Source organism: Balaenoptera physalus (genome assembly GCF_965194825.1).
Source record: "Balaenoptera physalus genome assembly, chromosome: 7".
NCBI classification, from domain to species: Eukaryota; Metazoa; Chordata; class Mammalia; order Artiodactyla; family Balaenopteridae; genus Balaenoptera; species Balaenoptera physalus.
This window is the reverse complement of record NC_138886.1, coordinates 36,120,309-36,145,950: the sequence shown is the minus strand read 5'-3', so window position 1 is coordinate 36,145,950 and position 25,642 is coordinate 36,120,309. Positions and strand designations below refer to the sequence as shown.

General features: G+C 39.8%; 2 protein-coding genes across 8 annotated transcripts in view; both read left to right on the top strand.

Annotated features, from left to right (window-relative positions):
• MELK (maternal embryonic leucine zipper kinase) overlaps nucleotides 1–25,642 on the top strand; it is an 84,005-nt gene that overhangs the window by 20,726 nt on the left and 37,637 nt on the right. For all 7 annotated transcript variants that reach the window (XM_082468646.1, XM_082468640.1, XM_082468642.1 and 4 more), the window contains one exon: nucleotides 3,269–3,367. In XM_082468646.1, the coding sequence (XP_082324772.1) occupies nucleotides 3,269–3,367 (99 nt within the window). The remainder of the gene's footprint in view (nucleotides 1–3,268; nucleotides 3,368–25,642) is intronic.
• CCIN (calicin) overlaps nucleotides 1–25,642 on the top strand; it is a 399,321-nt gene that overhangs the window by 338,921 nt on the left and 34,758 nt on the right. The window lies entirely within an intron of this gene.

Genomic DNA, 25,642 nt, shown 5'->3' with positions numbered 1-25,642 from the left:
TTGAGTGGGGGCCACTCTTCGTTGCAGTGCACAGGCTTCTCATTGCGGTGGCTTCTCTTGTTGCGGAGCACGGACTCTAGTGCACGGGCTTCAGTAGTTGTGGCTCACGGGCTCTAGAGCGCAGGCTCAGTAGTTGTGGCTCACGGGCTTAGTTGCTCCGCGGCACATGGGATCTACCCAGACCAGGGCTCGAACATGTGTCCCCTGCATTGGCACGCGGATTCTTAACCACTGTGCCACCAGGGAAGCCGCCTTTTACTTTCTATCTCTATGAGTTTGACTATTCTAGGTACCTTGTATAGTGGAATCATACAATATTTTTTTTTGTGTGTGACTGCTTTATTTCACATAGTGTAATATCTTCAAACTTCATCCATGTTGTGTAGCATGTATCAGAATTTCATTCCTTTTTAAGCTTGAATAACATACCATTGCATGTATATATCACATTTTATTTTTCCATTCATCCCTAGGTAGACACTGGGATTGCTTCCACCTTTTGGTTATTGTGAATAATGCTGATAGAAACAAATATGTCTTTGAGACCTTGCTTTCAATTCTTTTGGATATACACCCAAATGTGGAATTGCTAGATCATATGGTAATTCTATTTTTAATTTTTTGAGGAACTGCCATACTATTTTCTGTAGTGGCAGCAACATTTTACATTCCCGTAACAGTGGATAAGGGTTCCACATGATAGATCCTTTTTATAATTTTCATTTAAGCACCACAAAAATCCTTTGGAGCGAATACTATTACTCTGTTTCATAAGATAAAGAAGATAAAGAACTTGAGGCTCAGAAATTAAGTGCCTTTGCAGGGTCACAGCTGGCAACTGGGGGTCAAGATTTGAACTGAGTGAGGCTTTACTGCACACCTCTACTCTTTCCACTGTTCCATTCTGTCTCGCAGAAGGAGTGGTAATCATATGCCTGATGCTCACAAGATTCCTAGAGGTCTGGTGATGAGGCCCTGCTGGTTTGAATGCATCAAGATTTTCCTATAGGATCTTGTTTTCTTATTCATTTTAGTTCAACTTTCCATCCTTCTAGGACAGTTTCTTAAGGACAGTGTACCAAGGAATTGTCTGGGGGCACTTGTTAAAATATGCAGAGCTCAGGGCTGTGCATGTTTAGAGATTTTGGTTTTGTTTTCTAAGGTGAGGCTTCAGCAATCTTCATTCTAAAAAAAGTACTTTAGGGCTTCCCTGGTGGCGCAGTGGTTGAGAATCTGTCTGCCAATGCAGGGGACATGGGTTCGAGCCCTGGTCTGGGAAGATCCCACATGCCGCGGAGCAACTAGGCCCGTGAGCCACAATTGCTGAGCCTGCGCATCTGGAGCCTGTGCTCTGCAAAAGGAGAGGCTGCGATAGTGAGAGGCCCGCGCACTGCGATGAAGAGTGGCCCCCACTTGCCGCAACTAGAGGAAGCCCTCGCACAGAAACGAAGACCCAAACACAGCCATAAATAAATAAATAAATTAATTAATTAAAAAAAAAAGTGCTTTAGGTTATTCTGTTGCTCATGGTCCAGATCATGCTTTAAGGAATGTTCTATGGTAAACATCTCTAATTCATTTTGTAATTTCTCAGAGGAAGTGGTTTCAAACCCCTCTTCCCCCCAGTTATTTTTTTCTTATTTGGTAGTTGGTAGCTTATAGATTTACTTGAATTTGCTTTGGTTTATGGTTTTAGTTGATTCATTTATTCTCATATCCATTTCAAAACAGTGAAGTGAAGGTGCTTTGATGCGTTAGCTGAAGAATACTTTTTCTGCTTTTTTTTCTCTCTAGTAGGCTTTTGTAGATTTCTATGGGGATGTTACTACTATTTTCTTCATCTTTTCCTTTAACCTCAGACGTAATCTCTCTTTTGACCTCTTCTTATGGCATTTGATGAGGCCATGTTAGCCCACTCTTCCCTGTGTGGTCTCTTTACCTTGACTATAACACCCTGGTCAGGAGTGCCATGCCGTCAAGACTCAATTTATAGATGAAGCATTTGATATCTTTAAGGCATAAATGGTTAATTTCTGACCTCCTGCAACTTGGAAGAAAAATCTGGTGTTTGCTTGAAAGTAAATTGTTCACTCAGGGCTTCCTAGTTGAGTCCTAATAATTTGATGCGATTTGGTAGGCAGGACTAGGTGTGAGATTTGTGTTATTTAGTATAGGTACTACCTAGATGTGTGATGCTGCTGAAGTTATTTTAACTCTGTTTCTCTCCTCTGTCCTTTCCCCCCACTTTTTTTTTTTCTTTAAACATGCTACATGCTGCCCTTTTACCTCTTAAAATTTTCCTAAGGCTCAAATGAGGGTGGGAACTGTGACTTCTCAGTCATTGGTGGCATGGATATCTTACATAAAGGCTAAGCTCCTTTCTGGGACTTCTTTTTCTTGCCCCCTCACCCCCCCTCATTTTTAAAAAAAATTTTTATTGGAGTATAGTTGCTTTACAATGTCGTGTTAGTTTCTACTGTATCCTTTCTGGGATTTTGAGATTTGTAGGGCTATTTGTGCTGGCAGGCTAATTTCTATTCTCTATCCTTGAAAAGTCAACTGTTGAACTTTATTAAGGTGTCTCTACATAGAGAGGACTTTACATTATAGCTTATTTACATTTGCAGATTATCAGCAGTAAATTTTAAGACTTGTTTTGACATCCTCATGCATGTTTACATAATCCTCATATGTAATAAACCCTCAGTAGCACTATAGTTTTGTCTTTCAGAATCAGAGACCTAGGGACTTCCCTGGTTGTCCAGTGGGTAAGACTCTGCACTCCCAATGCAGGGGGCCCAGGTTCGATCCCTGGTCGGCGAACTAGATCCCGCATGCATGCTGCAACTAAAAAAAAAAAAAAAAAAGATCCCCCATGCCACAACAAAGATCCTGCATTCTGCAACTAAGACCCATTGCAGCCTAAATAAATAAAAAAAGAATCAGAGACTTAGCCTTATCTTCTTCCTTATCATGCCCAATCCAGCCCAGCCAACTAGAAATGATTTTCTATTAAGCATTAGAGGGGAGTGCACTGAACTGGTCACTCTGAACTGAACTGGTCACTAGTCAAGAGACCTATCTGGGTGACCTGCCATTGACTGGGTGACTTTGGACAAGCCTTCCTTTCTGGGCTTCAGACTGTACAAGGAGCAGGTTGAATTGGATGATCTCTGAGCTCTTTTCCAGCTCTGTGAAGATTCTATGTAGTGCCATTTTGAAATACGTTCTAATTTTTTTTTAATTATTATTTTTTTCTCCTTCTCAGGCAGATGTTTGGAGCATGGGCATACTCTTATATGTACTTATGTGTGGCTTTCTACCATTTGATGATGATAATGTCATGGCTTTGTACAAGAAGATTATGGTGAGTATTACAAGGCACAGAATTTCATTGTAGAAGTTTTCTATATTGCAAACTATATGCTTGTATTTATAAAAGTACAAGAATAGGCAGAAGTAATGTATGCTGCTAGAAGTCAGGATAGTGGTTACTCTTTGGAGGTGGTTAGTGACTGAAAGAGAGACATGGTGGGGCTTCTGTTTGGTTTTTGATCTGGATGATGGTTATACTTGTATTCAGTTTTTGAAAACTTATCAAAGTATACCTTATGATAGGTGTACTTTTCTATATGAACATTATACTTCAGTAAGAAGCTTAACAAAACAAAAACAAATGGGAAAGTAATCATGTAAGCTGATTTTTCTGGTAAGAGTTTTTGTTTTGTATCCTGAAATGATGCCTTAGTAAGTTGCTGTGTTAAATCACATTTTTCTTTAGAGTTATGTTAAAATAAGAGAAACTGTTTCTTTTTGAAGGTAAAATTTGGCTTTAAGGTATAATAAAACCACAGTTAAGAGTACTGTAAGCTTTGTTAAAATCATATATATCAGAGATAGAAAGTAGATTTGTGGTTATGGGGCTGGCGGGGGAGGGGTGGAGTGGCAGTGGGGAGTGACTGCTAATGGGTGCAGGGTTTCTTTTTGGGTTGATGGAAACATTCTGGAATTAGATAGTGATAATAATTACACAACTTTGTGAATATACTAAGAACCACTGAACTGTACACTTTAAAAGGGTGAATTTTATGTTATATAAACTATATTCAATTAAAAAAATCATATATAGGAAGGAAAATAGTAAAATTATTTTTAAAGAGTTAATATTCAAAGCAAGCTAACAAAAGAAGACATGTAAAGAGGAAGAGTACCATATTGTGTCCATAGCAAACCAAAGTCAGACCAGCAGAGCAACTTCTCTGAATGAGGCTTGAATTCCGTTCTGTTTAACAGATATTTCCTAAAGGTCTTCTTTGTATGAGATACTGAAAGATGTGAACAAAGATCTATGAAACTTAATCATTGTCTGCCAGATTTCTTGTTGGAGACAGATACAAGGCTATCTAAAAAGGGGAAAGGGTGAGGGGTGCCGTTTTATAACAGAGGTTAAATGAAGTTAATACAGGAGTGGGTGTGGGATTTAGGAGAACATCTTATAGTAAGTGAGGTTTGAGCTGGGCTTTAAAAGAAGGTTAGAAGCACTTCAGAAAGGGTTGTGGGGGAGAGCATGCCTGGTAGACAGTATCAGCCAAGGGGTAAGATGGGAGAAGCATGGGAAGAAATGGTCAGAAGTTTTATGTGGCTGGACCATTAGATCTCTAACACCCTTTAGGTAGGGAGACTACCTAAATCAGCTCTCATTTCTGGAAAGTAGCACATAGAATTGAAAGTGGTAGAACCAGTTGGCTCTTTGCCTACCCTACTGAACAACCAAGTCTGAGGGCACTGAGTTCAACCTGCAGTTATTTTATTTATTTGACTTAATAGTTTTTCCTGTATCCCACCCTGGAAAAAGCTTTAAAATCAGTGCCAAAACTGCAAGAGTAGTTTTGGGAAGTGATGGAATTGCAGTAGTTCCAAATTCTTGAAGGCTGAGGAGCTTTGATTCTGCAGGATCAAAGAGAAGTCATGTTACCAGTAGCTGTTGCCCCTGTTTTGGGGAACCGTGAGTGCTTGTGCTTCTCCTTGGGGAGGGGAGATGGATGGGGCAGTGGGCTGGAGGCCAACCTCCTGGAGCCTGCTGGGGTAGCCAAGACAGCCCGTATTTCCTCCCATCTCTTCTCACAAAGCCTCCCCTAAACTTTGCAGGGTAGCAGTTGTTGCCTTGGCTCTGCTTCCTGCCTGTGACAGCAGTTCCTGACCTCACAGAGCCACATTCCCCGTGTCAACAACAGGATACAGGGAGGGTAGTGTTAGGATTGCTTTGTAGTTTCAACTTTAGTTAACAGATGTGGAGTGGGAAGGAGGCTTGGTCTTTGGGCAGCTCAGTAACAATTTTCCAGTTACACTTTCAAAAAACATTAGGTTGACCTCTTGAGTTGTTCCCTCTTTTTGCTACTCTTTCTATAAAGTAGAGCTCTGTTTTTTGTTCTGAAAATAACTTCAGTATTACAAGCTACTAGTATGTTTTACCATATTCTTTTTTTGCTGGGGGTGCTCCATGCCAGAGAATAAACTGACAGACAAGGTTCTCCAAAGATGAAGTAGAATTGGAGCTGTTTGGTGTTATAGTATGAAATCTTATACCTTCTAGAATTCTAGAAACACAGTGTAGGGACACATGATCATAGAATTTCCCTTTTGGAAAGGATCTTACCAGTCATGTTTTCTCCTCTCTGCTTCTTGTTTCATATTTAAATCCTCACTAAAACATCTCTTGTCCTGCCTATGTCAAGGTAATCTCTCTCAGGGCGGGGGAAGCCTTAGCTGATGGACTTAGAGTAGTGGTTCACAACCCTGGCAGCATACCAGCATCTCTTGGGGTGCTTTAAAAAATACAGGGTCCAGGGCTTCCCTGGTGGCGCAGTGGTTAAGAATCCGCCTGCCAATGCAGGGGACAAGGGTTCAAGCCCTGGTCTGGGAAGTTCCCACATGCCGCGGAGCAACGAAGTCTGTGCGCCACAACTACTGAGCCTGCACTCTAGAGCCCGCGAGCCACAGCTGCAGACACCCACATGCCTAGGGGCCATGCTCCGCAACAAGAGAAGCCACTGCAGTGAGAAGCCCACACACCGCAACGAAGAGTAGCCCCCACTCGCCACAACTAGAGAAAGCACGCACGCAGCAAGGAAGACCCAACGCAGCCAAAAATAAATAAATAAAATTAAAAAAAAAAAATTTAGGGTCCAACTCCTGGAGCAGTTAAATCAGAATCTCATTGATATTTTTAAAATCCAGGATCTCTACTTTCTATCTGTGGACTTTGGCAAATTACTTAGCCTCTCTGTGTGTCAGCTTCTTCATCTGTAAAGTGGATGATAGTAGTCATAACATAGCGTTGTTAGGATTAAATGAGTTAGTTCATTTATCGTAGTGCTCAATAAATGTTAGCTATTATTATTATTATTATTATTTTTAATGAAAGGCCCAACAATCTTTTTTTAAAAAAATGTTTATTTATTTATTTATTTAGCTGCGCTGGGTCTTAGCTGCGGCACGCAGGATCGTCGTTGCCGCGTGCGAGATCTTCTTTGCAGCATGCGGGATCTTCTTTGCGGCATGCAGGATCTTTAGTTGCAGCATGTGGGCTCTTTTAGTTGCGGCATGCGGGATCTAGTTCCCTGACCAGGGATCGGACCCGGGCCCACTGCATTGGGAGGGTGGAGTCTTAACCACTGGAGCACCCGGGAAGTCCTAGCTATTATTATTGACATATGTTTCTAAATTTGGTTTGCCAGTATTTTGTTCAGGACTTAAAATTTGTTCAGAGATTAATATGTAGTTTTCCTTTCTAGAACTATTTTGTTTGTTTTTGGTTTCAAGATTCTACTAGCCACATAAAGTTGATTGGGAGTATTCTCCCTTTTACTGTTTCTTTTCTTGTGTGTGTGCGTGGGGGCAGTATAAGGTTGGAATTTTTGGGTGTTATGGAATGTGCTTGGAAGTCCATCTCCACCAGTGACTTCTTTATGGGAAGATTTAAAAATAGTAAGTCAGGTCACATCCCTTTATTGGAAGCTCTCCAGTGGCTTCTTTCCCGTTTCACTCAAGTACTACAAGCCAGAGTTCACCCTGTGGGCTGTAGGTGTTATCCTAGGTGAACTGGCCTCCCATTATCTCAGTGCCCTCATTGCTTACTCATCTTAGGATGAAATTCTTAAATCTTAAGTCTTAAGTTCAGTCTAGTTACTGAACACCTAATCTGTGCTAGGCACTTTTCTAGATGCTTGGGATATATCAGTGAATAAAACAGATGGAAGGTCCCTGCCCTCATGGAGTTTATATTGTAGTGGTAGGGAAAAAATAGTGGTGGTGGTAGAAAAAGATAATAAGCATAATAAATAAATTATATTAAAAGATGATACTTGCTTTAGAAAAAAGAAAAAATTGAGCAGGGTAAAGAGGAATCAGAATAGATGGGGAGGGGTGTGGAGGGAAGAGAAGGGCTGGTTGCATTATTAAATATTAAATAAGGTGGTCAGAGGTGAGATTTGAGCAAGACTTGAAGGAGGTGAGAGTGTTAGTCAAGAGGCTATCAAGGGAGAGAATGTTTCAGTCAGAGGAAGCAGAGCAAAGGCTAGTAGGTAGACGCATGCCTGGTGTAGTCAAGGGAGGGCAGAGGGCTAGTGCCACTGGAGTGGAGTAAATGAGAGCCGTAGGAAATGAAGTCTCAGGGGACAGGAGCTCCAACTGCCTTGGGCTCTGTAGCCATCATAAGGATTTTGGCTTTTTCTCCAAGTGAAATGGGGAGCCACTAGAGGGTTTTTTTTTTTTTTAATAAATTTATTTATTTAATTTATTTATTTTTGGCTGCATTGGGCCTTTGTTGCTGTGCGCAGGCTTTCTCTGGTTGCGGCGAGCGGGGGCTCCTCTTCATTGCAGTGCACGGGCTTCTCATTGCAGTCGCTTCTCTTGCTGTGGAGCACGGGCTCTAGGTGCGCAGGCTTCAGTAGTTGTGGCACCCGGGCTCCGTAGTTGTGGTTCACAGGCTCTAGAGCGCAGGCTCAGTAGTTGTGGCACATGGGCTTAGTTGTTCTGTGGCATGTGGGATCTTCCCAGACCAGGGCTCCAACCCATGTCCCCTGCATTGGCAGGTGGATTCTTAACCACTGCGCCACCAGGGAAGCCCCCACTAGAGGGTTTTGAGCAGAAAAGAGACATGGTCTGGTTTAGATTTTATCAGGACCACAGTGGCTACTGTGTGGAAATAGGCTACAAGGAGCCAAGAGGAGAACCATGGAGACTGGAGAGGAGGATATTGTATATTGTAGTAATTTGCAGATAAGAGATGGTGGTCATTGAGGTAGTGAGAAGTGGTTGGATTCTGGGTATCTTTTTTTTTTTTTGGCTGTGCTATGTTAAAGATCTTTTTTTGGCTATGCAGGAATTGTTTTATTTTTGTTTGGTCAGATTTATCAGTCTTTCACTGTCATATTTGGAAAGGCTTTCCTACATAGATTATTTTTAAAAATTCCCATGTTTTCTTCTAGCATTTTTATTTTTATTTTTTTTACGTTTAAATATTTGATTCACTTGGAATTTGCTTTGCTGTTGTTTCTTGCCTTTAAACATCACTAAAAAAATTGTAGAGATTTGTTTTCATATTCTGGATCCTTGTTTTTAAAAATCTTGTAATTGTGATGACAGTGTAGCCATATGTACTTGGATTTGAGGTTCACTGTTAGCAATAATGTGCATAAGTGTATTTCAAATAGTCTTGATAATTTCAGGTTTTAAGACCACTTGTTAGATCTGATTAGGTCTTTTTTTAACCTTGTGTTTCGGCTGATGGCCTCACACTAAGAGTAAACGTGTCAGCTCTGTTATTGTTGTTTGCTTGTGCTTGTAGCAAACAAACAACCTTTAATCTGTGGTTTAAAAGATTCTTTGCAAGAATCTTTTAAAACCAGTTGGCAATTTTGTGAAGATTTAGTTTAGTTAAACCAGATACTATGATCTGTAAATCCATTTAACTGGGCACAGTAGTTCACAATAGGCACAGTGGTGCAAGGTAGAGCCACTGTCACCTGTCATGTGTCACTGTCACAGTCAAGGAAGAATGACTTCATTCTGTAGTTTATGTAGGGACTAGTGAGGGTGCCATTGCCAATCCATATACTAAATTTTAATAAAGCTTAATTTTTGTCTTATTTTTTAGATAGAAATGAATATAAATGAAAGTCTTAATATATTCTTTCCATGCCCTAGTGTGTCTTCTTACATGCCTTTGAAGACCACCAATCAAGAATAATGAGTGGTCAACTCTACATATTCTTTAGATGGTCTCTCAATTAATATAACCCCTCTCAGCCAAGTTATTGAATATCAGTAAATTAGGGATTATTCTCCCTGGAAATTTACTGAAGTTATGGCTGAGTTGAATAAGAGCAAAAGCAAATGTCAGTATAACTGGTGCAGGAATTGACATCCTTCCGTGAACATTGAGTCTTCCAAGGATACTTGATTTCTTGGTGATGAGTATTTGGGAATTGCAGTAAAACATTATGCCGTAAAGGATGACTGTAATAGGGAGTTCCCTGGTGGTCAGGGAACTGGGAGCTGAGATCTCATAAGCTGTAAGGATGACTATAATAATTTTATCCAAGAAAAATTTTGAATACTTGCCTTGATCATGCAAAAGTCTGAATAAAGATGTCTGACTTTGAGCAGTCTACCTTCCATATACCCTGTGGATATATACCTAGTAAAACAAAATGAGGTATGGATTTACTAACTATAAACTTTGATTGTAGAATAATTATGTCTCCTTTATAACAATGATTATACAGGGCTATAATTCTTTTTTTTTTTTTTTCTTTTGTCCTAGAATAAACTTTACTTGATCATTCTTTTGATTGCAAGGTCCTATTTCTCATACATATTTTAACATTTTTTTTTTCCACACACACACACACACACACACACACTGTATTTTATTTTTACAAGAGATAAATAGACTGACACCAAGCATTGTACATGGATGACCACAACAAAAGCAACAATGATTGCAATTACCAAACATGAAACACACTCATACTATGTCATAATATTGACATTCAGTCCAGTAATCCTCCACTGTAACAGCTCCTTTACTTTGCAGTGAAAATTGATTTGTATATTCTTTGCCTCTGAGTCCTTGTGGGATTTTTTTTTTTTTTTTAATTCAGACAGAAAGTCACAAAAATTATACTCATCCTCATCAGTTCACTCAGTCCCATGTAATTAATTTTTTTTTTCATCTTGATCTTTTGTTAGCACTTTTATGAGTTCATCAGTTTTTCATTAGAGTTCTGAAAATGCTTATTCATTCAGTTCAGCAGTACAGTCAGTTACCAGAAACCTGTACTTGTCAGAGTCTTTTCCATGAATTTATTGAAGATGAAACCCTTTTATAGGAACATATTTGCAAAAGCATCAGAGTACACCCAGAACTGTCTGTAAATGACAAAAGACTTAAAAATGACCACAGTTAAAGATTTGATGAAAGTTCATAATAATGCAGTTGACAAGAAAATTAGTTATTTCTGAGATATACATTTTAAAGTAATAACTAGGATTATTACTTATAACATTATACCAGAACATGTAAGATTTTTAGAAATTTCATGTAATGTCTGAAACATTTATATTAACATATTTCCATACATATTTCCATACAAATACAAGATTTTTAGAAATTTCATGTAATGTCTGAAACATTTATATTAACATATTTCCATACATATAACCCAATGAAAGTTTAGTATTAGTTGTTTTGTTTGTTTGTTTGTTTTATACTGCAGGTTCTTATTAGGCATCAATTTTATACACATCAGTGTATACATGTCAATCCCAATCGCCCAATTCAGCACACCACCATCCCCACCCCACCGCAGTTTTCCCCCCTTGGTGTCCATATGTCCATTCTCTACATCTGTGTCTCAACTTCTGCCCTGCAAACTGGCTCATCTGTACCATTTTTCTAGGTTCCACATACATGCATTAATATACGATATTTGTTTTTCTCTTTCTGACTTACTTAACTCTATATGACAGTCTCTAGATCCATCCACGTCTCAACAAATGACTCAATTTCGTTCCCTTTTATGGCTGAGTAATATTCCATTGTATATATGTACCACAACTTCTTTATCCATTCGTCTGTTGATGGGCATTTAGGTTGCTTCCATGACCTGGCTATTGTAAATAGTGCTGCAATGAACATTCGGGTGCATGTGTCTTTTTGAATTACGGTTTTCTCTGGGTATATGCCCAGTAGTGGGATTGCTGGGTCATATGGTAATTCTATTTTTAGTTTTTTAAGGAACCTCCATATCGTTCTCCATAGTGGCTGTATCAATTTACATTCCCACCAACAGTGCAAGAGGGTTCCCTTTTCTCCACACCCTCTCCAGCATTTGTTGTTTGTAGATTTTCTGATGATGCCCATTCTAACAGGAGTGAGGTGATACCTCATTGTAGTTTTGATTTGCATTTCTCTAATAATTAGTGATGTTGAGCATCTTTTCATGTGCTTCGTGGCCATCTGTATGTCTTCTTTGGAGAAATGTCTATTTAGGTCTTCTGCCCACTTTTGGATTGGGGTGTTTGTTTCTTTAATATTGAGCTGAATGAGCTGTTTATATATTTTGGAGATTAATCCTTTGTCCGTTGATTCATTTGCAAATATTTTCTCCCATTCTGAGGGTTGTCTTTTCGTCTTGTTTATGGTTTCCTTTGCTGTGCAAAAGCTTTGAAGTTTCATTAGGTCCCACTTGTTTATTTTTGTTTTTATTTCCATTACTCTAGGAGGTGGATCAAAAAAGATCTTGCTGTGATTTATGTCAAAGAGTGTTCTTCCTATGTTTTCCTCTAAGAGTTTTATAGTGTCCAGTCTTATATTTAGGTCTCTAATCCATCTTGAGTTTATTTTTGTGTATGGTGTTAGGGAGTTTTCTAATTTCATTCTTTAATATGTAGCTGTCCAGTTTTCCCAGCACCACTTATTGAAGAGACTGTCTTTTCTCCATTGTATATCTTTGCCTCCTTTGTCATAGATTAGTTGACCATAGGTGCGTGGGTTAATCTCTGGGCTTTCTATCTTGTTCCATTGATCTATGTTTCTGTTTTTGTGCCAGTACCATATTGTCTTGATTACTGTAGCTTTGTAGTATAGTCTGAAGTCAGGGAGTCTGATTCCTCCAGCTCCGTTTTTTTCCCTCAAGACTGCTTTGGCTATTCGGGGTCTTTTGTGTCTCCATACAAATTTTAAGATGATTTGTTCTAGCTCCGTAAAAAATGCCATTGGTAATTTGATAGGGATTGCATTGAATCTGTAGATTGCTTTGGGTAGTATACTCATTTTCACAATGTTGATTCTTCCAATCCAAGAACATGGTATATCTCTCCATCTGTTGGTATCATCTTTAATTTCTTTCATCCGTGTCTTATAGTTTTCCGCATACAGGTCTTTTGTCTCCCTAGGTAGGTTTATTCCTAGGTATTTTATTCTTTTTGTTGCAATAGTAAATGGGAGTGTTTCCATAATTTCTCTTTCAGATTTTTCATCATTAGTGTATAGGAATGCAAGAGATTTCTGTGCATTAATTTTGTATCCTGCAACTTTACCATATTCATTAATTAGCTCTAGCAGTTTTCTGGTGGCAGTTTTAGGATTCTCTATGTATAGTATCATGTCATCCGCAAACAGTGACAGTTTTATTTCTTCTTTCCCAATTTGTATTCCTTTTATTTCTTTTTCTTCTCTGATTGCCATGGCTAGGACTTCCAGAACTATGTTGAATAATAGTGGTGAGAGTGGACATCCTTGTCTCGTTCCTGATCTTAGAGGAAATGCTTTCAGTTTTTCACCATTGAGAATGATGTTTGCTGTGGGTTTGTCATATATGGCCTTTATTATGTTGAGGTAGGTTCCCTCTATGCCCACTTTCTGGAGAGTTTTTATCAGAAATGGGTGTTGAATTTTGTCAAAAGCTTTTTCTGCATCTATTGAGATGATTATATGGTTTTTCTTCTTCAATTTGTTAATATGGTGTATCACATTGATTGATTTGCGTATATTGAAGAATCCTTGCATCCCTGGGATAAATCCCACTTGATCGTGGTGTATGATCCTTTTAATGTGCTGTTGGATTCTGTTTGCTAGTATTTTGTTGAGGATTTTTGCATCTATATTCATCAGTGATATTGGTCTGTAATTTTCCTTTTTTGTAGTGTCTTTGTCTGGTTTTGGTATCAGGGTGATGGTGGCCTCATAGAATGAGTTTGGGAGTGTTCCTTCCTCTGCAATTTTTTGGAAGAGTTTGAGAAGGATAGGTGTTAGCTCTTCTCTAAATGTTTGATAGAATTCACCTGTGAAGCCATCTGGTCCTGGACTTTTGTTTGTTGGAAGATTTTTAATCACAGTTTCAATTTCATTACTTGTGATTGGTCTGTTCATATTTTCTGTTTCTTCCTGGTTCAGTCTTGGAAGGTTATACCTTTCTAAAAATTTGTCCATTTCTTCCAGGTTGTCCATTTTATTGGCATAAAGTTGCTTGTAGTAGTCTCTTAGGATGCTTTGTATTTCTGCGGTGTCTGTTGTAACTTCTCCTTTTTCATTTCTGATTTTATTGATTTGAGTCCTCTCCCTCTTTTTCTTGATGAGTCTGGCTAATGGCTTATCAATTTTGTTTATCTTCTCAAAGAACCAACTTTTAGTTTTATTGATCTGTGCTATTGTTTTCTTTGTTTCTATTTCATTAATTTCTGCTCTGATCTTTATGATTTCTTTCCTTCTGCTAACTTTGGGTTTTGTTTGTTCTTCTTTCTCTAGTTGCTTTAGGTGTAAGGTTAGATTGTTTACTTGAGATTTTTCTTGTTTCTTTAGGTAGGCTTGTATAGCTATAAACTTCCCTCTTAGAACTGCTTTTGCTGCATCCCATAGGTTTTGGGTCGTCATGTTTTCATTGTCATTTGTCTCTAGGTGTTTTTTTTATTTCCTCTTTGATTTCTTCAGTGATTTCTTGGTTATTTAGTAACGTATTGTTTAGCCTCCATGTGTTTGTCTTTTTTACGTTTTTTTCCCTGTAATTCATTTCTAATCTCATAGCGTTGTGGTCAGAAAAGATGCTTGATATGATTTCAATTTTCTTAAATTTACTGAGGCTTGATTTGTGACCCAAGATGTGATCTATCCTGGAGAATGTTCCGTGCGCACTTGAGAAGAACGTGTGATCTGCTGTTTTTGGATGGAATGTCCTATATATATCAATTAAATCTATCTGGTCTATTGTATCATTTAAAGCTTCTGTTTCCTTATTTATTTTCATTTTGGATGTTCTGTCCATTGGTGTAAGTGAGGTGTTAAAGTCCCCCACTATTATTGTGTTACTGTCGATTTCCTCTTTTATAGCTGTTAGCAGTTGCCTTATGTATTGAGGTGCTCCTATGTTGGGTGCATATATATTTATAATTGTTATATCTTCTTCTTGGATTGATCCCTTGCTCATTATGTAGTGTCCTTCCTTGTCTCTTGTAACATTCTTTATTTTAAAGTCTATTTTATCTGATATGAGTATAGCTACTCCAGCTTTCTTTTGATTTCCATTAGCATGGAATATCTTTTTCCATCCCCTCACTTTCAGTCTGTATGTGTCCCTAGGCCTAAAGTGGGTCTCTTGTAGACAGCATATATATGGGTCTTGTTTTTGTATCCATTCAGCCAGTCTGTGTCTTTTGGGTGGGGCATTTAATCAATTCACGTTTAAGGTAATTATCGATATGTATGTTCCTATGACCATTTTCTTAATTGTTTTGGGTTTGTTTTTGTAGGTTCTTTTCTCTTGTGTTTCCCACTTAGAGAAGTTCCTTTAGCATTTGTTGTAGAGCTGGTTTGGTGGTGCTGAATTCTCTTAGCTTTTGCTTGTCTGTAAAGCTTTTGATTTCTCCATCAAATCTAAATGAGATCCTTGCCGGGTAGAGTAATCTTGGTTGTAGGTTCTTCCCTTTCATCACTTTAAGTATATCATGCCACTCCCTTCTGGCTTGCAGAGTTTCTGCTGAGAAATCAGCTGTTAACCTTATGGGAGTTCTCTTGTATGTTATTTGTCGTTTTTCCCTTGCTGCTTTCAATAATTTTTCTTTGTCTTTAATTTTTGCCACTTTGATTACTATGTGTCTCGGCGTGTTTCTTCTTGGGTTTATCCTGTATGGGACTCTCTGCGCTTCCTGGACTTGGGTGGCTATCTCCTTTCCCATGTTAGGGAAGTTTTCGACTATAATCTCTTCAAATATTTTCTCTGGTCCTTTCTCTCTCTCTTCTCCTTCTGGGACCCCTATAATGCGAATGTTGTTGCGTTTAATGTTGTCCCAGAGGTCTCTTAGGCTGTCTTCATTTCTTTTCATTCTTTTTTCTTTAGTCTGTTCCGCAGCAGTGAATTCCACCATTCTGTCTTCCAGGTCACTTATCCGTTCTTCTGCCTCAGTTATTCTGCTATTGATTCCTTCTAGTGTAGTTTTCATTTCAGTTATTGTATTGGTCATCTCTGTTTGTTTGTTCTTTAATTCTTCTAGGTCTTTGTTAATCATTTCTTGCATCTTCTCAATCTTTGCCTCCATTCTTATTCCGAGGTCCTGGATCATCTTCACTATCATTATTCTGAATTCTTTTTCTGGAAGGTTGCCTATCTCCACTTCATTTAGTTGTTTTTCTGGGGTTTTTTCTTGTTCCTTCATCTGGTACATAGCCCTCTGCCTTTTCATCTTGTCTATCTTTCTGTGACTGTGGTTTTTGGTCCACAGGCTGCAGGACTGTAGTTCTTCTTGCTTCTGCTGTCTGCCCTCTGGTGGTTGAGACTATCTAAGAGGCTTGATGGGAGGCTCTGGTGGTGGGTAGAGTTGACTGTTGCTGTGGCGGTCAGAGCTCAGTAAAACTTTAATCCACTTGACTGTTGATGGGTGGGGCTGGGTTCCCTCCCTGTTGGTTGTTTTGCCTGAGGCAACCCAACACTGGAGCCTACCTGGGCTCTTTGGTGGGGTTAGTGGCAGACTGTGGGAGGGCTCCCGCCAAGGAGCACTTCCCAGAACCTCCACTGCCAGTGTCCTTATCCCCACGGTGAAACAGAGCCACCACCCGCCTCTGCAGGAGACCCCCCAACACCAGCAGGTAGGTCTGGTTCAGTCTCCCCCAGGGTCACTGCTCCTTCCCCTGGGTCCCGATGCACACATTACTTTGTGTGTGCCCTCCAAGAGTGGGGTCTCTGTTTCCCCCAGCCCTGTCGAAGTCCTGCAATCAATTCCCACTAGGCTTCAAAGTCTGATTCTCTAGGAATTCCTCCTCCCGTTGCCAGACCCCCAGGTTGGGAAGCCTGACGTGGGGCTCAGAACCTTCACTCCAGTGGGTGGACTTCTGTGGTATAAGTGTTCGCCAGTCTGTGAGTCACCCACCCAGCAGTTATGGGATTTGATTTTACTCTGATTGCGCCCCTCCTACCGTCTAACTGTGGCTTCTCTTCTGTCCTTGGACGTGGGGTATCCTCCTTGGTGAAGTCCAGGGTCTTCCTGTCAATGATTGTCCAGCAGCCAGTTGTGATTCTGGTGCTCTCGAAAGAGGGAGTGAGAGCACGTCCTTCTACTCCACCATCTTGGTTAATGCTACTATTTTTCCAGGGCTATAATTCTTGATTTGTGATGTTAAAATGATGTAATCCACATGTAAGAAGAATACTTGGCAGGAGGGCATGCATTCAGTTTTTTCAAGTCATACCCAGGCATTAGGGGCAAGTTAAACAGAAGGGTGGGTAGGTAGGCAGGGAGGGGGTGTTCGGGGGGTGGGGACATATCTATGTTTTATCATATTGAAAAGTACTAGCTGTTCTGTCAAGAAATCATTCCTCCCAAACCTCACTCTTGAGTAAGTAGTATAATGTACAATTCTATAGATGTGTGAATAGCTAAGAGTCTGTGTTGGAGCTTAATTTACTCCTTTCTAGAGTGCTAAATGCAAGGAAAGTTTGGTTAAAATCTTAATCAGTCTTCTTGGCTAGGAGTATAAAGCAGAGGTTGGCAAACAGTGGCTTGCCGGCCATATCTGACCCACCACCTGTTTGTTTAAATAAAGTTTTATTGGAACACAGCCAAGCCTATTTATTTGTTTATATATTGTCTGTGGCTGCTTTTGCACAACAATGGTAGGGTTGAGTAGTTGTGACAGAGATTGTATGGCCCATAAAACCAAAAATGTTTACTATCTGTCCCTTTACAGAAAAAGTTTGCTGGCTCCTGGTATAGAGTTATTGATCTGTAAAAGAATGATCCTCCCTCAAGCCTGTCTGCTCCTTTCCTAGAACATTGGCCTGAAATGCCTAGGCTTGTCATTTGTCAATGAAGCGACATTCAGTTAATTGTTTTTATGATGAAAAACAAAGTATGTACGGTAAAAAGTTAAAACAGTACTAAGGAGTATAATTTAAAAAACACACAAAACTTCCTGCTTCCTTTCTTTTCTTCCACAGAGGCAACTATTTATAAATTTCTTCTATACATTTGCATAAATTATTTGTACTTATACAAACTTTTATGTGTCTATATCCTTTGGAATTATATAATTCACACAGTTAGTGGACCTTGCCCCCTCCTTTTTAAATTTAATGCTTTACTTTGAAGATTGTTTCATATTGGTACATAGCAGCGTGTATAGGTTTTCATTTTTCTTTTTTTTAGGGTTTATTTATTTATTTATCTATCTATCTATTTATTTATGGCTGCATTGGGTCTTTGTTGCTGTGTGCGGGCTTTCTCTAGTTGCGGCGAGCGGGGGGCTACTCTTCATTGCAGTGCAGTCTTCTCACTGCGGTGGCTTCTCTTGTTGCAGAGCATGGGCTCTAGGCACACGGGCTTCAGTAGTTGTGGCGTGTGGGCTCAGTAGTTGTGGTGCACTGGCTAAGATGCTCTGTGGCATTTGGGATCTTCCTGGACCAGGGCTCAAACCCGTGTCCCCTGCATTGGCAGGCGGATTCTTAACCACTGCGCCACCAGGGAAGCCCTACATATTTCTTTTTCTGGGCTCTTTATTTCATTGTATTTAACTTTTTGTCTATGTTTGTTTTATATGTAATTGTCTTAATTACTGGATTTTTTATAATACCGTTTATTTAATGTTTGGTAGAATTAGCTCCCTCTTATTCTACTTTTCCCCTAGAATTTTCCTGGCTATTCTGCGATAAATTGTTTTTCCCTGGTGTACTTTTTTATTTTTTAAATTTTTAAAAAATTAAAAATTTTTTGGCCATGCCACACGGCACACGGGATCTTAGTTCCCCTTAGTTCCCCGACCAGGGATCGAACCCGAGCCCCCTGCAGTGGAAGCGCAAAGTCTTAACTACTGGACCACCAGGGATGTCCCTGTGAGTCTTTGACAGTGCTTCCTTTTTCTTTTGGAAAACATTGTTGTTAAATTATAGTACATCTTTATAACAGATATTCTATAGCCATAAAAGTGAATAGGAACCTCTTTAAATACTGATATGGAATGATATCGAAGATATATTGTTAAGGGGAAAAGCAAGGTGTAGAACAGTATGTATAGTATACTGTCATTTTTGTAAAAAATAAAAGAGAGGGAGGTATGTTTATGTTATTTGGAGTAATGTGGAAGGAGATATAAGAAGTTGCTAGTTCCTGCTCCTTCTGGGGAGGAAAATTGGGAGAGGGAAGGGAAAATTTTCATTCTGTGCTCTTTTGTACCTTTTAAGTTTTGAATCACGTAAAGGTTCTACTTCTTGCCTAATTGCTGTGGCTAGGACTTCCATTACTGTGTTGAATAGAAGTGGTTAAAAGTGGGCATTCTTGTCTTGTTCTTGATCTTAGAAAAAGCTTTCAGTCTTCCACCACTGAGTATGATGTTAGCTATGGATTTTTCATATATGGCTTTTACTGTGTTGAGGTAGTTTCCTCCTATTCTTAGTTTGTTGAGTATTTTTATCATGAAAGGGTGTTGAATTTTGTCAAATGTTTTTTCTGCATTAACTGACATGATCATGTTTTTCACCTTCATTCTGTAAATGTGGTCTATCACATATATTGATTTGTGTATGTTGAACCAAACTTGCATTTCAGGAATAAATCCTACTTGGTCATGGTGTATAAATCTCTTAATATGCTGTTGAATTTGGTTTGCTAGTAATAATTTTTTAAAAAGTAGAATAATAAAGTTTTGTGTGAGTCTTGAATCTCTAAAGCTGATGTGGAAAGTGGGGGAGGTGCCTTCGGCAGGCCAGGTCTGAGTCTCTATCTCTAGATATACAGAAGTAGAGTTCTATGCTTATTTGGGGTGTGCTGAAGTCTCCTCTGCCTAGAGCATCTACATCAGTCTTTTTTTTGTTGTTGAAATTCTTTGCTTTTCTCCCCCAATTCCTTTTTTTTCCTCCGGGGAGATAGAGCATTCTGAAGTATGTGTTTTTCATATTTTTGTGACCCTTGCACATGGTTGCTTATTCTTATTCTATTACAAAAGTAATACTAAACGTTCCTGAGTTTTTCTTATTTGCCAGACTCTGCTTTGAGTGAGGTAGTTGCTATTATTGTCCCCCTCTTATGGATGAGGAAACTAAGGGGCAGAGACCTTACATAACTTACTCAGGGTCTTATAGCTAGTAAGTGGCAGAGCTGGGATTTGAACTCAGCTAGGCAAGCTCAGAGCCCGTTCTCATACCACCATGAGATACTGTTTCTCACCTCTGTAGTTGCTAGTCTCAAGAGAATCGTAGACTCCCAGAGCAGAAAGTGATCCCCATCCCAAGCTTCTTTTTGTGTCCATTAACTTGGGAATGTTCCCAGACATCCCAACTTTTCAGATTTACCAGGACTATATTTACCAGTTCTCCTAATTCATATTAGGTATTGTGCATCAGTTTTTCTACTCAATTTAGGTGTCACCTCTGGTAGAGCAACTTGTCCTCATTTTCTTTATCAGTAGTGTTAAAGCATTGCAGTAGTCAGTTATTTCCAAGGTCCAGTCCATCTCTGAATAGCTATAAGTTCTCTGACTTCTGTTTATTCACATTCAGTTTTTCTTGTTTGTTTCAGCCTAGTATTCTCCTCTGTTGATATTTTGAATCTTGATTCTGATCTCATGTAATATCAGCTGTCCTTGCCAGGATTGTGACATTTTGTACATTTCTTAAATATCTCTAATCCAAGTTGTTGATTAAAAAGCTGACTAGAGGGCTTCCCTGGTGGCGCAGTGGTTAAGCATCTGCCTGCCAATGCAGGCAACACGGGTTCGAGCCCTGGGCCGGGAATCCCACATGCTGCGGAGCAACAAAGCCTGTGCGCCACAACTACTGAGCCTGCGCTCTAGAGCCCACGAGCCACGACTCCTGAGCCCATGTGCCACAACTACTGAAGCCCGCACGCCTAGAGCCTGTGCTCTGGAACAAGAGAAGCCGCCGCAATGAGAAGCCCACACACCGCAACGAAGAGTAGCACCTGCTCGCTGCAACTAGAGAAAGCCCGCGCGCAGCAACGAAGACCCAATGCAGCCATAGATAGATAGATAGACAGACAGACAGGTATTTTTTAAAAATTAAAAAAAAAAAAAAACTGAATAGATCTAGACCACCCCTAAGTGTTCTGGGTTTTTAGCCTGTATCAGATACGCTTAACCAAGATTTTGTGGTTTTATCCACAAAGATAAAATAAATGACTGTTAACACCTTATTGAAATTAAGCTACACTATATCCGTGGTGTTCCTCATTTACTGACTTAACTTTAAGCTTGCCTTTTTTTTTTTTTTTTAAACCTATCTGGACCCAAACTTCTATGCTATTTATTTGCCTTCATTTGCTATTACTGCAAGTTCACATTCATATGGCAGCCATGGAATTAATGCTCCTAATTATTATTATATATATAAAATATATAATATATATTATAAATATATATAAGTATATATGTATATATTTTTGGGGGGAGCCGCGCTGCGTGGCTTGTGGGATCTTAGGTCCCCAACCAGGGATCAAACCTGGGCCCATGGCAGTGACAGTGCTAAGTCCTAACCATTGGACTGCCAGGGAATTCCTGATGCTCTTAATTATTAATGTACTGTTTCACGAACACGAGGTGAATGTACCAACATACAAACTTCAGTGTTCTCTACTTTTATTTATTTATTAGTGGATCCTGGATGAATCCTTTGGGGGAGGGGACTTATCTCAAGATAATATAAAATTGTTACATCCTAATAGTAGATATTAGGTCCAAGTTTTGATATTTTTGGTAAATGAAACATTTCTTCGGTGCAGTGAGTATGGTAGAAAATGTCTAATTCTTGTTCAATAGAGATTTAGCCTTCCTAATTAATATTATTTACTAATACTGTATATTCTTTGTTTCTCCTACTCTGAATTTCATTTTTTTTTAGTTTTTCATGTATTTGCAAGTTGAAAATTGATTCAGATTAGGACTTTTATGCATTATTATGGAATTTAATTTCACACATTATAGATTTTGAAATTTATTGTAATCTTGGCTCAGAACTATTGTTCCGAGTCACAGTGTAATACAGTCTGCTGGTTGAATCTAATTAAGGTGTCGTATCACTTGCATGCAGTATGTATCTTTGCCTAGAATGTCCTAAATTCCTCACTTGGGAATAACACTTCCCTCAGTTCTTGGTTTGATTGAAAAACCCAGCAATATTTGACACACTGTATGTAACTCTTGTTTAAGAGGCAGACTTTGTTTATCTTTTGTGTTTGTTGACTATTTTAAGCAAAATGCTAAACTGCAGTTTCCAGCGTGGTTACTAATAGACTGAGTATTAACCTTATTAATGTCGCATATTCATCTGCTGTCATTGCATTCAAAGACAAGCGTGACTGTATTCCAGTTCTGGGTACACAAATATTAAGGAAATATAACTAATTTAGTAAATGAAAGTTGAGTAGCTTGAAAGTAAAATTGCTTTCTAACAAGTATAATTTATAATTTTAAAGAAAATGAACAAGTTATCTCTTTATGAGATAATACTTTACAATTATAGGGTTGACTGCAGTACTATTATTATGTGTTGGAGAGGTTGATCACCTGCCTTTCTTAGTACTATATGAAAAAACAAACAATTTCAAGGCCATTAGTATTCCCAGGATTATCTCACTTATTAGCACACAGATCTTTTTTCCTCCTCCCACTTGGTTTCTCCCTCTATTACCTGTTTCTTAATCTCATTTGCAAGGTAATCAGCCCTTAAATAAACAAGAATTCTCCAAAGATTGAGCAGAAACCAGGGTTAGGGGGCACAGGCCTGGTTAACACAGGGCCTTTTGTGAAGATGCTCTTCCCCAGCAGAATTGTTCCTCTCAAGGCCTTTTCTATTTGATCCTTAGATATATACTTTCAGTATTTAAATAAGGAGCCTTTCTCCCTGTCTATTTCTAGGTATCCTTAGAACTTCCAGTGCGGTACAATAGAAAAAGTATTGTATCTCTCTTCTAGTCCTGTCTCTACCCCTTTATTGCTCTATAACAGTGTTTCTCAACTTTGGCACCATTGACATTTTGGACTAGATAATTCTTTGTTGTGGGGGACCGTCCTGTGCATTGTGGGATGTTGAGCAGCATCCCTGGCCTCTACCCACTAGATGCCAGTAGCAGCCCCCAAATTATGACAATCAGAAATGTCTCCAGACGCTGCCAGATGTCCCCTGGGGGACAAAAATCACCTCCAGTTGAGAACCAGTACCTTACGACATTGAACAGGTATTTGATTTCCCTGGCTGAGACAGTTTCCTCATCTGTGTAATGTAGCTGCCTACTGCACAGGATAAAATATATGTACAAGTGCTTTGTGTATTTTTAAGTACTGTGTACAAATAAGAGGTTGGGGTAAGCCTGGCAACAGAACTCAGCTCTGGGCTTTATTTCTGCCAGTATTTCAGTGTAGAGAATGAAGCTGAGAATGTCAGGTCTTGGTGATGGGGCACAGGCCTCATGCTTTGTTTGTCGATAGTACTCTATAGAGCTGTTCTGTCCAAATGGAGAAAGTGGGTGGGTACGTTTCAGGAGGTGATGTGAGCAGGACATGACTAGTTGATGTGTTCTTACCAGGCAATGCTGAGATCCTGAGGCAGCTGCAGTGGGGCAAATCTCTATTGAGAGGGCATGTGCATCCTCAGAATGACTCTAGCCTTTCTTACTATACTGAATATTTAGCACCCTGGCATGCATGGCTTTGCCAACATGCCACCTTTGCTCTGCTACTTTTTTTTTTTTTTTAAAATAACCGGAGAAGCTTATTTATTTATTTATGGCTGCGTTGGATCTTCGTTGCTGCACACAGGCTTTCTCTAGTTGTGGCAAGTGGTGGCTACTCTTTGTTGTGGTGTGCGGACTTCTCATTGCAGTGGTTTCTCTTGTTGCAGAGCGTGGGCTCTAGGCGCACGGGCTTCAGTAGTTGTGGCGCATGGGCTCAGTAGTTGTGGCTCGTGGGGTCTAGAGCACAGGCTCAGTAGTTGTGGCGCATGGGCTTAGTTGCTCCGCGGCATGTGGGATCTTCCCGGACCAGGGCTCAAACCCGTGTTTCCTGCATTGGCAGGCGGATTCTTAACCACTGCGCCACCAGGGAAGCCCTCTGCTACTTTTTTGAGTAGCCCTATCTTCCCCTACTATTTGTTTCAAATTGAACAAACATTTATTGTCTCTTATGTGCAAGGCATTGTGCGAAGTGCTTTCACATACATTCTCTTCCATTCCTTTTATAACCCTGTAAGTGGCATTACTGTACTTGTTTCACAGTAACAGTAGTAATAGTAGTAGTAGTAGTAATAGTAATAGTAGTGGAGGCAGCAGCAATAGTAGAAACTAGACGGTATTGAGTTCTTACTCTGTGCGTGTGCTAAGTGCTTTATATGTATTAAATCATTGAGTGCTAGCAACAATTTATGGAGTTGATACTGTTATTATACTTCTTTTTACAGATGAGGAAACTGAGGCACGGCAAGGTTAAATAGCTCATCCACACAACTAGTAAGTGGTAGACCCTGGATTTGGATCTAGGCAATTTGTCTCCAGAGCCTACTCTTAGGAAACAGGGTCAGAAAGATGACATAACTTGTACAAGCTCAAGGAGCGAATGAAAGGCAGACTAGGATTCAAACATAATGTATGACTCCAGTCTCTGCCTGTTTCCAGTGTGCCAAGCACCACACTTCTCATTCACTTATCTTCCCTGCCTCTCTCTGGATAGGATTGCTTCTATGATGCTAGCTTACAGCACAGCACAGGGGATCTATTAAAAGATACTTCGTGAATTCAAGTTGGGATGATAAAAGGGGTGATAAATAAGAGGCAAAGAGGAACTTGGAATCAGCCTCGTGGAGCTCTTGTTATTCAGTGCTTTGGTCTGAAAATTCACTTTTACATCTGATTTCTATAGAATTCTGCTACTTTTAGTTAAGAATGCTTTTGTTTTGGATGGTAGTTTTTGAATTTAAAGGCATAACATTTATTTTATTACATAGTTCTGGTTATGGACCTGTTATCTGTGTGTTGGAGCAGACCAGAAAGGGCTAGAACCTGGAACCAGATTTATCCTTGGGGTGGGCAGGTGATGATAGGAGAGAGGTAATGCAAGTAAGTTAAACCCTTATAGATGGTATATTAGTTTCCTAGGGTTGTCGTCACAAAATACTACAAGATAGTGGCGTAAAACAACAGATATTTATTCTCTCATAGTTCTGGAGGCTAGTCTAAAATCAAGGTGTTAGCAGGGCCATGGTCTCTGAAGGCTCTAAGGGAGACTCGTTCTTTGCCGCTTTCTAGCTTCATGTGTTTGCCTGCAATCCTTGGCATTCCTTGGATTATAGATGCATCACTCCAGTCTCTGCCTCTGTTTTCATGTGGTGTTCTCTCCTCTGTGTCTAAATTTCCCCCTTCTTATAAGAACACCAGTCATATTGAATTTAGGGCCCAGCCTAACCCAATATGATCTCATCTTAACTTGATTACTTCTGCGGAAGCCCCTGTTTCCAAATAAGGATGCATTCACAGGTTCCAGGTGGACATGAATATTGGGGGGGTCACTATTCAACCCAGTGCAGATGGTATCCAGAGAGTAAGAAGCAAATGGCTTTGTGTGCAGTCAGCATGAGGAGAGACCCACTGGAGTAGGTGCAGGTTCTGACCAGTGAGTAAAGCAAGACAGGACACTCTAGAGATTGTGCAGGTTGTGATCAGAAATTCAGGTAGATCATGACCCTTTGATCAGTGTAAGCAGGTAATAGAGTCCTTACTCCAGGCCAGTCTCTACTTTCTATGGGACCCTGGCAAAAGCAGGCTACAGTATTTGAGGTACCAGGCAAATGATCAGTTTGCCAAGAAAGAGAACATGTCAGGTACCCAGGATTTGAATCATGAGTGGCATTTGGTCTCAGGAATAAGGAAAAGCTCAGCTGAGACAGTGGGGCCAACTAGATCAGGGCCAGCCATGCAGCAACTGTGACTTGCTGCTGAGTCCCAGCGAGGTGGCTGAAGCATCCAAAAAGCCCCCTTCCCAGGGATAGGCCTGGAGCCCAGGCAGCACTGAGCCTTCAGTGCTTGGTGGATGACGGATAGTAAGGAGAAATGAATTAGAGGCTTCATTATTATAATTCACAAACAAACTGTC